The following is a 12901-nucleotide window of genomic DNA, read 5'->3' as shown; positions in this document are numbered from 1 at the left end:
CTTAAGGCACTGCCGCACACAGAACTTTGCGGCCAAAGGAAGCATCCGCAGATGCCAGAACCTCAAGTTTGGAAAAGGCGTGCACAGACGACCAAGTCGCCGCCTTGCACACCTGGGCCACCGAAGCCTGATGCCGGAAGGCACAGGACGCACTCACCGCTCTAGTAGAGTGCGCCTTGACATGGAAGGGTGGTACCCGTTCCCTAGTCGAATAGGCCTGTACAATCGTCTGTCTGATCCATCTAGAAATGGTTGCCGCAGATGCAGCCATACCCTTCCGAGGTCCCTCAGGAAGGACAAAAAAGAGAATCCGACTTTCTGAAGGGTTCAGTGGACAACCGGTACACCCTGACCGCCCGGACCACATCCAAGGAATGCAAGGCACACTCCTCAGGATGCTTAGGATTGGTAAATCACCAGGGCCGGATGGATTCTCAAATGAATTCTTCCAGCTCACGTCCCACCTCACGAGCCCCACTTTAGTTGCAGTGTTTAACAAGGCCATGGAGGTGTCTTCACTCCCACCTGACATACTAGGGGCCCACATTGTCACGCTACCCAAACCAGGGAAAGAACCCAACACCCCTGCTAACTTTCGCCCCATATCCTTGCTTAATTCCGATGCCAAAATATACGCCCGTATACTCGCCAAACGCTTGCAAGCTATATTGCCGTCCCTTATACATAAAGACCAGATGGGATTCACGGCTGGTAGACAGACGTCGGACGCGACTAGAAGGGTCCTAGGAATCATGCATCTAGCTCATACATCCAAAACCCCGTCGGTGCTACTCACTTTGGACGCCGAAAAGGCATTTGATAGGGTCCACTGGGGGTACATGCGAGCCACGTTGTTGAAATTTGGCTTTCGGGGCCCAATACTGTCAGCTATTACAGCGCTGTACTCTTCCCCAACGGCTCGGGTATACACTGCTGGCACTCTGTCCAAACAGTTCCATATATCGAATGGTACCCGTCAAGGATGTCCTCTCTCTCCGTCGATTTTTAACTTGGTCATTGAGCCCTTGGCGGAGACCATTCGATCCAACCCCTGTATAATGGGCTTCTCCCTCCCTTCCTATCATCATAAGATAAACCTTTTTGCGGACGATATTATCTTAATGCTTACCCAACCGCACACGTCCCTCCCAGCGGCTTACGATACACTTCAGGCATACAGTAAGGTATCGTACAACAAATTAAACGCATCCAAGTCCACGGTCCTCAACATGGGGGTCTCCTCCGCCTCCCAGATATCCCTCGCGAGTAATATTCCCATTCCATGGTCCTCGGATAAAATACACTACTTGGGTATAGATCTCCCAGCAAACCCTGCCAAATTGCTCTCAACAAATATGTCCAGAATACAGGCAAAGATCAATGCCGACATATCTCGCATGCGCCCCCTGTGGTTCTCATGGAGCGGCAGGGTGGCGGCGTATAAAATTTTTATCTTGCCACAACTGCTGTATTTGTTCAGAGCTCTCCCTATCCATTTTCCTATGACGCACCTCCTCAAACTATCTAGGACCTTGACGACCTACGTGTGGGAGGGCAAGCACTCACGCTGTGCTTTCGCGACTCTAGTTCGGAAGAAACAATTTGGGGGGGCATCGATTCCAGACATACCGACGTACTATTGGGCCACTGTTTTGGCTCAGCTACGACATTGGCTAAACTCTGCCGAACACCCGATTTGGGTGGACCTGGAGAGAGACATTGCACCCATTTCGGACCTCAAAGCGCTACTTTTGAGTGATAAATGGAAGGCTTGGGACCTACGCTTACTGCCTCCTACTATGCAAGCTTCGCTGAGGGTGTGGCGTCGCTCTCCAGTCTCGCTCAATGGAAGAGACATTCTGTCCGAAACCTTATTACCGATTTTTATTCTCCGATTGCATATACCTGATCTCCCCACACGCTTACTGACTAGTTGGGGCCTTAGGTCACTTAACTCCTTCTATGATAACGGCACTTTGCTCTCAACTCCCGACCTCATTCGCAAGTATGCACTCCCACACAACTCCTTTTACCAAGTGCTCAGGGTAACGCACTTCCTACTATCTCACCCATTATGCAAAATAACCGTGGACGGGAAATTATGGGACGCACTCACAGACACATCGGGACATTCCCCTAGACTGTCAACCTACTACAATATATTGCTGGACAATGTGACGTTTGACAAGACCACACACATGTTCAGATGGGACAGGGACCTGAATGCGACCTTCTCTATTACTGAGTGGAAGGCAGCTCTCCAGGCGATTCACAAATATTCACACTGTGCCACCCACTGGGAAACGGCTCTCAAGATAACGAATCGGTGGTACTACACCCCCTTTCGACTGGCAGGCTTCTCCCCAAAATATTCCCAACTATGCTGGAGGGAGTGCTCCTAGGTGGGCACTCTGCTTCACATACTATGGTCGTGCCCCTCCCTACGCAGTTTTTGGAACCAAGTGTTCTCTTACATATCTTCTCACACGGGCTGCCTGACCTCACCGTCCCCAGCTATGGCTTTATTACATCTAGGTATAGATAAAATCCCCGTCATGTATAGACCTTGGGTGACCCATGTTCTTCTGGCGGCCAGGACGGTAGTCCTACGTAAATGGAGAACACCCGATGCCCCGAACCTGTCAGAGGTGGTTTCATTATTAAAAACGAACTATCAATTTGAAAAGGCTATCGCCATCAACCAATTGAAGTTGCAATCCTTCAACTCCCAATGGAACTTCTGGGCAACAACATTGTAGACCAGTTCTAATGTACTGACATTATTGTTCTTTACTGCATCCTTACTCCACTCTACCTCACCTAACCTGTACCTTTCCCTCCCTCCTCCACCCCTCCTCCTCCCCCACCCATGGGACAGGCACTGTTCGGCTTGTACTGTTGTGTTTCGTTAAGCCTGTACCATGTCAATATGTTACTGTATTTGTACGGTTGTTCATTTGCAATGTATGCATTTAATTTTTCAATAAAAATCATTTACACAAAAAAAAAAGGATGCTTAGGATTTGCACACAGCGAAGGCAAAACAATATCCTTGTCGAGGTGAAATCCAGAAACCACCTTAGGAAGGAAAGAATGGTTAAGTCGCAAAACCACCTTATCCCTGTGAACCACCAGGTAAGGGGAGCGACAAGACAAGGCCCCAACTCCGACACTCTGCGAGCAGACGTGATCGCCACCAGAAAGGCAACCTTTCTCGGCAGCAGAGGCAGAGAAATTTCCCTGATGTTTCCAAAGGGAGGACGATTTAAATCGGACAGAACCAAGTTCAAGTCCCAAGGAGGTAAAGGTGCCCTCCGAGGAGGAGCCAAATGACGCACCCCTTGAAGAAAGGTGCGTATCAAGGAATTAGACGCCAAGGGGCGTTGAAAAAAGGATCGTCAGTGCAAATGACTGGCCCTCAATCGTGGTCAACGCAAGGCACTGGTCCACACCAGGTTGGAGGAAGGTTAACACCCTCGCCACAGAAAAGGAGCGAGGATGGAAGCCCCTGGATTCACAACAGGCAAAATAAGCCTTCCAGGTACGGTAATAGATCTTACCGCGCACGAGGCCTTCCTAGCCTTGAGCAGGGTAGGAATGACCGCCGAAGAGAGACCATGATCTCTCAAGACCTGGCTCACAACAGCCACGCCGTTAAAGCCAGTGACTGTAAAGCAGGGTGGAAGATCGGCCCCTGAGACAGTAGATAGTCCCGCAACAGGAGCCGCCAAGGAGGCACGACGACCAGTTGTATGATGTCCGCGTACCAAGACCGGCGTGGCCATTCCAGGGCCACCAGAATCACCAACTTCGGTACCGAGACCAACCTGCAAAGGGACCTAGACAACAACCGAATCGGGGGGGAAGGCAGAAATCAGGCTATACTGATGCCAAGGCACCACCAGCGCTTCCGAGACGTCCGCCAAAGGATCGCGCGTTCTTGCCACGAACCTTCCCACCTTGTTGTTTAGCTGAGATGAGAAATGATCCACATCTGGGATTCCCCATCTCGCACACAGCATCTGAAAACATCTCTGGATGCAGGGACTATACCCCCTGGTCCAGGGCCTGGCGACTCAGATAATCGGTCTGCCAATACTCCACACCTGGAATGTAGACTGCCGAAAACCCCGGAACGTGCGTCTCGGCCCAAGACAGAATTTTGCTCACTTCCTGGGCCGCCCGAGCACTCCTGGTGCCCCCTCGGCGACTGACGTAAGCCACTGCAGTGGCATTGTCCGTCTGCACCCGCACAGAGCGGCCTTGAAGACGATCCGACCAAAGGAGCAAGCTCAGTCTGATCACTCGCAATTCTAACCTGTTTAATGGCAAGGAGGATTCCTCCTCCGACCAAGTGCCCTGGGCAGACAGAATGCCCAGAACGCCACCCCAGCCCTACAAGCTGGCATCCATGGCGATTACCGTCCACAACAACAGGCAGAAGGGCGTCCCCTCTGTCAGAGCCGGGGACTTGAGCCACCAGAGAAGATCCTCTCTGACTTGGCGACTCAGAGATATCCTCCTGTCCAAGGAGTGAGGATGCCTGTCCCATCTGGCCAAGATCTCCGCTTGAAGCGATCGCGTTTGGAACTGTGTAAACGGTATTGCCACGAAGGCTGACACCATCAACCCCAGGGACCATATGCAAGCCCTGAGTGACGAGGAATCCATGTCCCTGACCTCGTCCTGCGGAGTCCGGATCTCGTCTTCCAGTAGAAAGACTTTTGCGTGTGCAGAGTCCAGGACCATTCCCAGGTAAGGGAGACGAACAGAAGGAGACAAGGTCGACTTCCGAACGTTGATGGTCTACCCGGACTCCTGGAGCGACTGAACGGTAGCCGACAGATCGCATAGTAGACTCAGGCTGGCACTCGATCTTAACAGGAGATCGTCCAGATATTTGGTAAACACCCGTGATGCAAATCGGAGGAACCACTGATGACCCTTGAATATGTGGATGTGTAAATAAGCATCCATGAGATTGATGGAAGCCAGGAAATATCCCGGGCCTAACGAGGCCACCACCGAACGGAGGGACACCATGCGGAACTTGAACCCGCACAAAGCGGTTCAGAGCTTTTAAGTCCAGAATCGGACGTACTTTGCCCCCCTTTCTGGGCACAGTGAAAAGATTCAAGTAAAACCCCCCTAAATCTGTCCCGATGTGGCACCAGGACGATCACCCCCTGGGCAAGGAGATCCTGAACCGCCCGATGAAGATCTTGGAAACGATCTGGGGTCAAACGAACATTTGAGGGAATTCGATCTTGTAACCTGCTAGAATGATTTCCTGAACACACCTGTCCAGAATGCGGAGCAGCCAAGGTTCGAACAAACCGCGCAGACGTCCCCCCCCCCCCCCCCCCCACCCCTGGAATGGGTAAGGGCGACCCTTCAGGTCGAGGCGGACTGGTCCGCCGCACCAGCGTAGGCGGCTTGTGACTTGGCCGCCCAAGGCGTCTTCTGGCCACCTGAAAGGCACGAAAAGACCCCCGATTTGGTTTAAAGGAAGGGCCCCGCTTACCGCGGAAAAACTCCCCCTTGGGATTCTGGGGCAGCAGAGTGCTCTTGCCCCCAGTGACCCCTTAAACCAATTCGTCCAGAGAGTCCCCAAAAAAGGCGATTCCCCGCATAAGGGATGTCAGATACCGTCTTCTTGGAAGGCTGGTCAGCCGACCAGCTCTTCAGCCATACCAAACGACGGTTTAGCACCGCGACAGCAGACAGCCGTGCGGCTAAAGGGGCCTCATCCAAAGCCGCGTCACACAGGAAGAGAACAGCCTGAATATCTGGTCCGCCATCTCCAAAGTAGCAGGAGGGGCGGAATCGGCCATAAGGGTGCGACTGAGCACCTTGGCTCAATCTACCACAGCCTGAGAGACCATAACCGAGGCGAAGATGGGCTTCAGTAAGGAACCCGCCATCATATACGCGTGGCGAGTAAGAGATTCCACCCGCCTATCCGTAGAGTCCCTGAACACCGGCGAATCCTCCCGAGGGCATGAGTGGCCTTGTGTAATCTGAACACCGTGTGATCCACATTATGGGATACGGGCCATCGCGAATCCGTAGGAGACGCGAAAGGGTAACTGAATTGAAACCGTTTAGGTGCCACAAAAGGGCGCCTTAACTACGCCATTGTTTGTTCACCGTACTGTGAAACACCTGTGCCGCTTTTCGGGTTTTGCGAGTCCCAAGGAAGACTGCTTACCCTCTAAATGCAGTGTCTCTTTAACCGAGGAAATAAGCGCAGACATAGCAGCCGTCTCAGGGAGGGGATCATCCTGACCCTCATCCTCTGCCTCCCCATCCGAATGGAAGGACTGAGACCCCTCGGGTATACTGTCCAAGGCAACCATAGCAGACTCACAATCAGAGCATAGTGAAAAGCCTAGGCCTTTAGCTAAACAGCCCTTTCTGACATCAATTAAGCCCCGCACACAGTAACTCCCCTGCAGGGACCAGGAGGATGCGAGCCCCAGACACAGACATGAGGGAGGGAGAACAGACCCAGCAGACTGTCATCCCACACAGAGTACTACTTACCCGACCAAGATGGCGTGGGTGCCTCTCCACAACAGGAACCTCCCACCCCTGGTGGCGGGGGTGCCGTCCGCCAAAGATAGGACATGTGCCACACACGGTGAGACCGCAACTGAGGCATCCTGGCGAGGTGGCCACCTCGCAGGCGTTCGCCCCTGAGGACAGGGGCAGGTCGTTTGCGAGGCCAGGGCGCACTCATAGCCTGCTAAACTCTCGATGGCGGGCTGGGATTCCATGAGATCCTCTGTCCTTGGAATCCAGGACGACCAGTCCAACTTCCAGCTCTGCAACGCTGTAGTCTTCCGAAGATTCGACTAACTAAGCGCAGGAACAAATAAAAATCTAATAGTGCAAGAAAAAAAACACCAGCATAAAATAAAGTAATAAAACAGAAGAGAGAGGCTGAGACCGTAGCCCCAGCACAGGGAAAGCCTATCTTACTCCTACTAGGCAGAAGACAAACTGAATTGGGAATGAGGCTAGCCGGGGGTATTGGACCAGTGGGACAGCCCCCTGTAGGTGTGTCTTTGTAAATTTATTTGTTTTTAACAAGTCTTTTGCCTAGCTTGCTCCTATGGATAAGAGGTCAATACCCATGAGTGGGCGGCGACTGTCAGAGGACTCGGAGAAAAGAATTTTACGGTAAGATTTTACAAAAATTCAGTTTTTTTGATAACCCCAAAAATAGTAAGGAAAGGGTATTCCATTGTATTGATGTGAGAAGAGCCCTTCTCGCTTAGAAAGAACCAAAACCTTCAGGAGATTTAACTATCTGTTAGTCCTTCACGCTGGGCCCAGAAATTGACTGCAGGCCTCCAAGCCTTCAGTGGCTAGGTGGATTAGACAAGCAATTACTACCTCTTATGAGGCATCCGGTGTTCCTGCTCCAACTAAGATAAAAGCGCACTCAACAAGAGCCCTAGCTACATCCTGGGACGAGAAGGCTGGAGCATCATGGGAACAGATCCGCAGTGCAGCCACCTGGTCCAGTCACGACACAATCCTGAAGCATTACCGTGTAGAAGTACTGTCTCAACAGGACCTAACCTTTGGCCGGAAAGTCTTACAGTAAGTTTTTTACTTGAAGTGCTCGTTCCTCACACCTTAACTACATAAAAACTGATAGGAAAATTTCAATTGCAGGGACATTTGCTTTGCACTTTACAACATCTGATTGTGCATTATGCATAATAAAGTGCTGCAAGTAGTGGACTCACTCACTGCAATATTTTACTGTTGTGCAGTCAGTGCAAAACTGCTGGAAAAAAAGCTAGGCAACAACAACAGCTACACAAAAAATACACATACACAGTGGATTGGATGGAGTCAGTGGAGGACCACCTCTGCAGTAAGGCAATGACTGCAACTAATGCAGTGCAGTCAGCGTAAAACTGCTAGCAAAAGAGCAAGGCAACAGCTATACATGTCACAGTGGATTGGACTGGTCTGGAGTCAGTGGAGGACTAACTCTGCACTGCAGTAAGCCACTGACTGCAACTAATGCAGTGCAATCAGTGCAAACCTGCTATAAAAAGAGCAAGGCAACAGCTACACAATGTCACAGTGGATTAGACTGGAGTCAGTGGAGGACTACCTCTGTCTGCAGTATAGCACTCACTGCAACTACTGCAGTCAGTGCAATACTGCTAGAAAAAATCAAGTCAACAGCTAGACAGTGGATTAGATTGGAGTCAGTGGACTACCTCTGCAGTAGGGCACTCGCTGCAACTACAGCAGTCAGTGCAAAACTGCTAGAAAAAAAAAGCTAGGCAACAGCTGCACATTAGATTGGATTGGAGTCAGTGGACTACCTCTGCAGTAGGGCACTCACTGCAACTACAGCAAAACTGCTAGAAAAAAAGCTAGGCAACAGCTAGACAGTGGATTGGAGTCACTCAGTGGACTACCTCTGCAGTAGGGCACTCACTGCAACTACAGCAGTCAGTGCAAAACTGCTAGATAAAAAGCTAGGCAACAGCTAGACAATGGAGTGGAGGAGTGGAGTGGACACTACTCTTTTCTATACTCCCAGTTAAGTAGAACAATCTTACAATACAGAAAGCGGAACATTTCAGCATTGTCCATGGTCACCTGTTAAAGGTCTTCAGTTTTGTACAAACAATGCTGCAACTTCGTAAACATGCTCAGGAGTGGAGCAGAGAGAGAGAGGTATCTTCTAGCATGGGAAGCAAGTCTTTTGTAGCGTGCCTCATTTTCTCTCCATTGAAGAGGACGACTTCTGTCAATTATGGCTTCTTTCAAATAGAGATGAAGTTCATCATCCAGGCTCATCATTGCAGATTCAGAAGAAATTGAATCCTCCGCATGAGGCCCCAATAAAACACTGAAAATATCCTGATCTATTCGCTGACGATGAAGCAGATTCTCTTCTGTTCCTTGACATACTTTTGGACATTTGTCGGTTTTTTTAAGCATGCCGCTCTGCATAAAAATAGTGTTCTGGACTTTTCTTTTCGGCAGGAACCGTCTGCACCTCCATATCTTCTGTAAGCCATTGTTTCACCTTAGCCAATACATTAGAAGAGAAAGCATGGTTCTTGTATCGAGGATTCAAAAGACTTGCAAGCACAACATTTTTAATCTCTTCATGCTTCTCAAAACATATATCAATCAAAGTTATTTGGCTTGACAGACCATCATTTGAAAATTGGAGGGTGTTGTGTGCCATGATGGCACAGAGGTCTGACGTATCAGCAAGCCTCATTCCTTTAGGTGAGTGGCTGGCTTTCTTTGGTGTCACCCTGTTATGGGTGGATGTCTTGCAGGAACACTGTGGTGGCTGGCTTGCTTTGGTGTCACCCTGTTATGGGTGGCTGGCTTGCAGGAACACTGTGGTGGGTGGGTGGCTGGCTTGCTGGAACACTGTGGTGGGGGGTTGGCTTGGGGTCACCTTGTTGTGGCGGGTAGCTGACTTGCTGGAAAGCTGGTCACGGTGGCGGCGGGTGGCTGGCTTGGTGTCATCTGGGTAGCTGGTTGCTTGCCCGCTGGGCTGGCATCCTGTTGTGGTGGGTGGCTGAGGCCAGGGCCTGTGGGTGTAGTGATGGCTGGCAGCGTGACCGGACCGGACTGCAGCTGGTTGTAACACGAGGCCGTGGGAGGTCGGTCTTAAGTGCAGTGCGTGCGGTGAAATAGCGTTACGTATGGGCCGTGCAGGCATGGGAGGCGGTGTTACACGGCAGAAAGTGTGCGCGCAACATACGGAATGACGTCACAAAAATATCGGTAAATCCAAAGGCTGATACAGATATATCAGGAAAAGTGCATATCGGCCCCCCGATATATCGGTATTGCTGATAATCGGTCGATCTCTACATTTTAACGTATCCTTCACTTTGATAGATGCAGCTGGTAGTGGCTGGAGTGGGAATCTTCCAAGCATGGAGAAAACCTATTCTCTGTTCATGGAGTCTGATCCTGTCTTTGGGCGATACCTAGAGGAGTTTCCGAGAGATTTGAGTTTCTCTGTAGATGCTTTGGAGGATTCAGTTAGACCACACTCTAGACCAGCCTTTTTCAACCAGGATGCCTTCTGAGTTCTTTAGGGATGCCTTGGCAAAATGCCATAAAATTGCTAAGAAGCCAGCAGATGGATCAAGCCTACTTTTTTTTTTTTGTTTGCTATATAAAACTACAGGTTTTCATTGTGCAGTAGTATAACATTGGGCACCATGTGCAAGCTGCTGGCACAATGGATGACATGGGTTTCTAAGGAAGATGTAAGGCATCTGAAGATGTCCTTGTTTGCCCCACCCCTGACCTCTATCAGCATTTGGGCCACATTGGCACAATGAGGGAAAGAAACTGAGGGAGAAGATAAATGCTAGTTGGAACCAGTGAGCAAAGGTGTATTTGCTTTAAGATAAATCCCCTCTGTTGGTTGACCTATGTGTGTGTGGATGCTGCTGTGATATGTTAAACTATTGATTTCATTTTTTACATTTTAGAATGGGGGGCCTTGAGATTGTCCAGGATTTTAAAGAGTGCTTTGACTGAAAAAAGATTTAGAAACGCTGCTGTTGACAGTGTTTTATGTATAAGTATGTTAAGTAAATCCTCTGGCTAAAATGCTTGTCTGAACTTCTCAGTAAGCAGCAAATCAAGCAGCTTTCCTTTCAGGACAATAGCATTTGTTTGGACCATCCTTGGATGCTTTCAATTAGAAGAGGACTTTGGGTAACAGCACACTGCTACCCCTGAAGAAGGCTAAAATGCCACGTCCTTCAACAAGCAGTCTTGTCAGCCACAGATCTCAGGCTGGTTGGGGACATTTATCAATCCTAGTTGTCTCCATGGGACCTTGTATTATCAATTTTAAAGCATGCTGCATTTTGAGTTATTCCTGCTTTCCTTTTTTGCTTCATACACTCCAGATGGTCTTTTGGTTATTCTGTTGGCGGTTCATCCCCATCCGGGGAAGGTGAAGACGCGCTTTGAGGCATGTAACCTGGACTACCTCTGCAGGCATTATTACCGGTTTCAGGTGCCTGGACTTTGCAAGATTCTGAAATTTACCCCATATGATTTATCCTCCTACCATGGGATAATTCTACCGGCCGGACCAATTTGAGTCCCACCACATCTACAGGCAGTCCGCCTGTATGGATATAATCTATGCCTCTATTACGTTTTTCAAGTCTCTCCAGGTTGTTGACTCCACCTTTCCCGTTATCACATCATGGCGGTGTGCCTTATATCATATTGATGTACTAACAGTACACAGAGCATTGAATTACTAGCTCCAGAAGAAGCTTCCTAAGTGAAACATGTCGAGCAATCCGGCTCTATGAACTCTGTATGCAACTGTAACCACATCAGCTGATCTTGGTGGACGGCAGTTTACACACCTGTCACCTTCTGACAGATCACCTTGATGTGAAGTATCCAAAAATAACCGCAGTTTCCACTTTTTGTTTCCATATTTCTAGTATTGTGTATGTAGACTACATATATCAACCCCTCTTTTGAGGCGAGGTACTTATGGTTTTCTTTTTTGCGTTTGTGCATTTTAAGATAAAATAAACAGTTATGTTTTAATATACCCAGTGCCTTTAAAGTCCATGTTTCTCCAACAATTAGTCTCCTAGCCCCCTTTTGATCAGCACCCTTTTGCAGAAAACGGAGTCACCATGAAGGAATGAAGATTAACCCCCAGAGCCTTGAATCAAATGGTGGACTTGCACGTCTTCAACATTGTGGGAATCGCAGTTTCCAAAAACACTCTGTTCCTTAGAACCTAGCTTTCAATAGCCATGTTGTTGAAGCCAGAGTCAGTAAAGTAAGGGTATAAATGAGGCGATACTGTCCCACGGCGCTACCAGTACATCCACTGCATCCGCCATGGGAGCTATTGCCCTTGCCACAAACCTACGAACCTTCCCGATGAGGCGAGATGCCAGTAGGTCCACGTCCGGCATTCTCCAGTGTAGATTGTGTCAACAATGTCAGGCCATGCCTAACGTGAAGGGACTGCCCCAAGAGGACCTCCTGAAGTCCACATCAGCTGGGAGGGTGAGAGGCTCAGCCATCCCACCAGGAGGGAAAAGTTGTGGAGGGGGGACTACCTCAGGACTTACCACCCCTCCCAAGGCGCACCCCACAAAGTGTCCAAGTGACCATGACCATCGAAGCGTGGGGCTGTCAGCCAGGGTAACACTGACACGGACTCTGACGCCCAGTCATATGTGTCCCTGCCAGTCGTTTAACTCGCTGGCTGCCCTGGGTTAGGATGGGGCTGTTGAAGCTGACCCAGTGCGGAGCTTGCATTCAGCATGCAAAGTCCCCGCAGGGAACTAGTTCCATACTCCTGAACACTAGGCAGAAGAACTTGTGGCCTATGCAAGGAGAGGGGGTTTTATGCACTGAGGACTGCCAATTGGAGGTGCCGAACTCTTTACTGCTTCGTGTTCGACTCCTGGTACGTGGTGCTATAAAACCCTATCATGAATATAGAGCAAAGCAAATGTGTCCATCAATGAACAATAATAAATTGTTTACCCTCAGTTTCATGCTCTGATATTGGTAATCAGAATATATAGTGAATTTCCAGGGGACACAGGGAAAAACATGACAGTGGTTTTAACTCCTCACCGTTCAAATTTCAAAACAAAATATTGCTTTTAGAATGCATTATAGTAACAACGGTTTTCATTTATTTACAGCCATTTTCATTTATTTTATTTCCTTCCTGACATAGGCTCTTTGCTAATGCTGCGGGAAACTTCTCTGCTTCCGTCTATTCCAGGATTGCCAGCACTTATTACTATGCTGTTTGCCCCTGTAGTTGAGCTTAGGTAAATTTTGTGATAATATATAATATATATACAATAACACAATGTCC

General features: G+C 49.2%; 1 protein-coding gene across 1 annotated transcript in view; it reads left to right on the top strand.

The window, feature by feature from the left end:
* Positions 1-12901, top strand: part of TDRD9 (tudor domain containing 9) — a 789496-nt gene that overhangs the window by 692957 nt on the left and 83638 nt on the right. The window contains exon 30 of the mRNA XM_082275596.1: positions 12758-12854. Coding sequence (XP_082131722.1) covers positions 12758-12854 — 97 coding nt within the window. The remainder of the gene's footprint in view (positions 1-12757; positions 12855-12901) is intronic.

The sequence above is a fragment of the Pelophylax lessonae genome, assembly GCF_965119305.1.
Source record: "Pelophylax lessonae genome assembly, chromosome: 13".
Lineage (NCBI taxonomy): Eukaryota > Metazoa > Chordata > Amphibia > Anura > Ranidae > Pelophylax > Pelophylax lessonae.
Note: the sequence above shows the minus strand (reverse complement) of the source record. Positions and strands in the feature narration are given on the sequence as shown.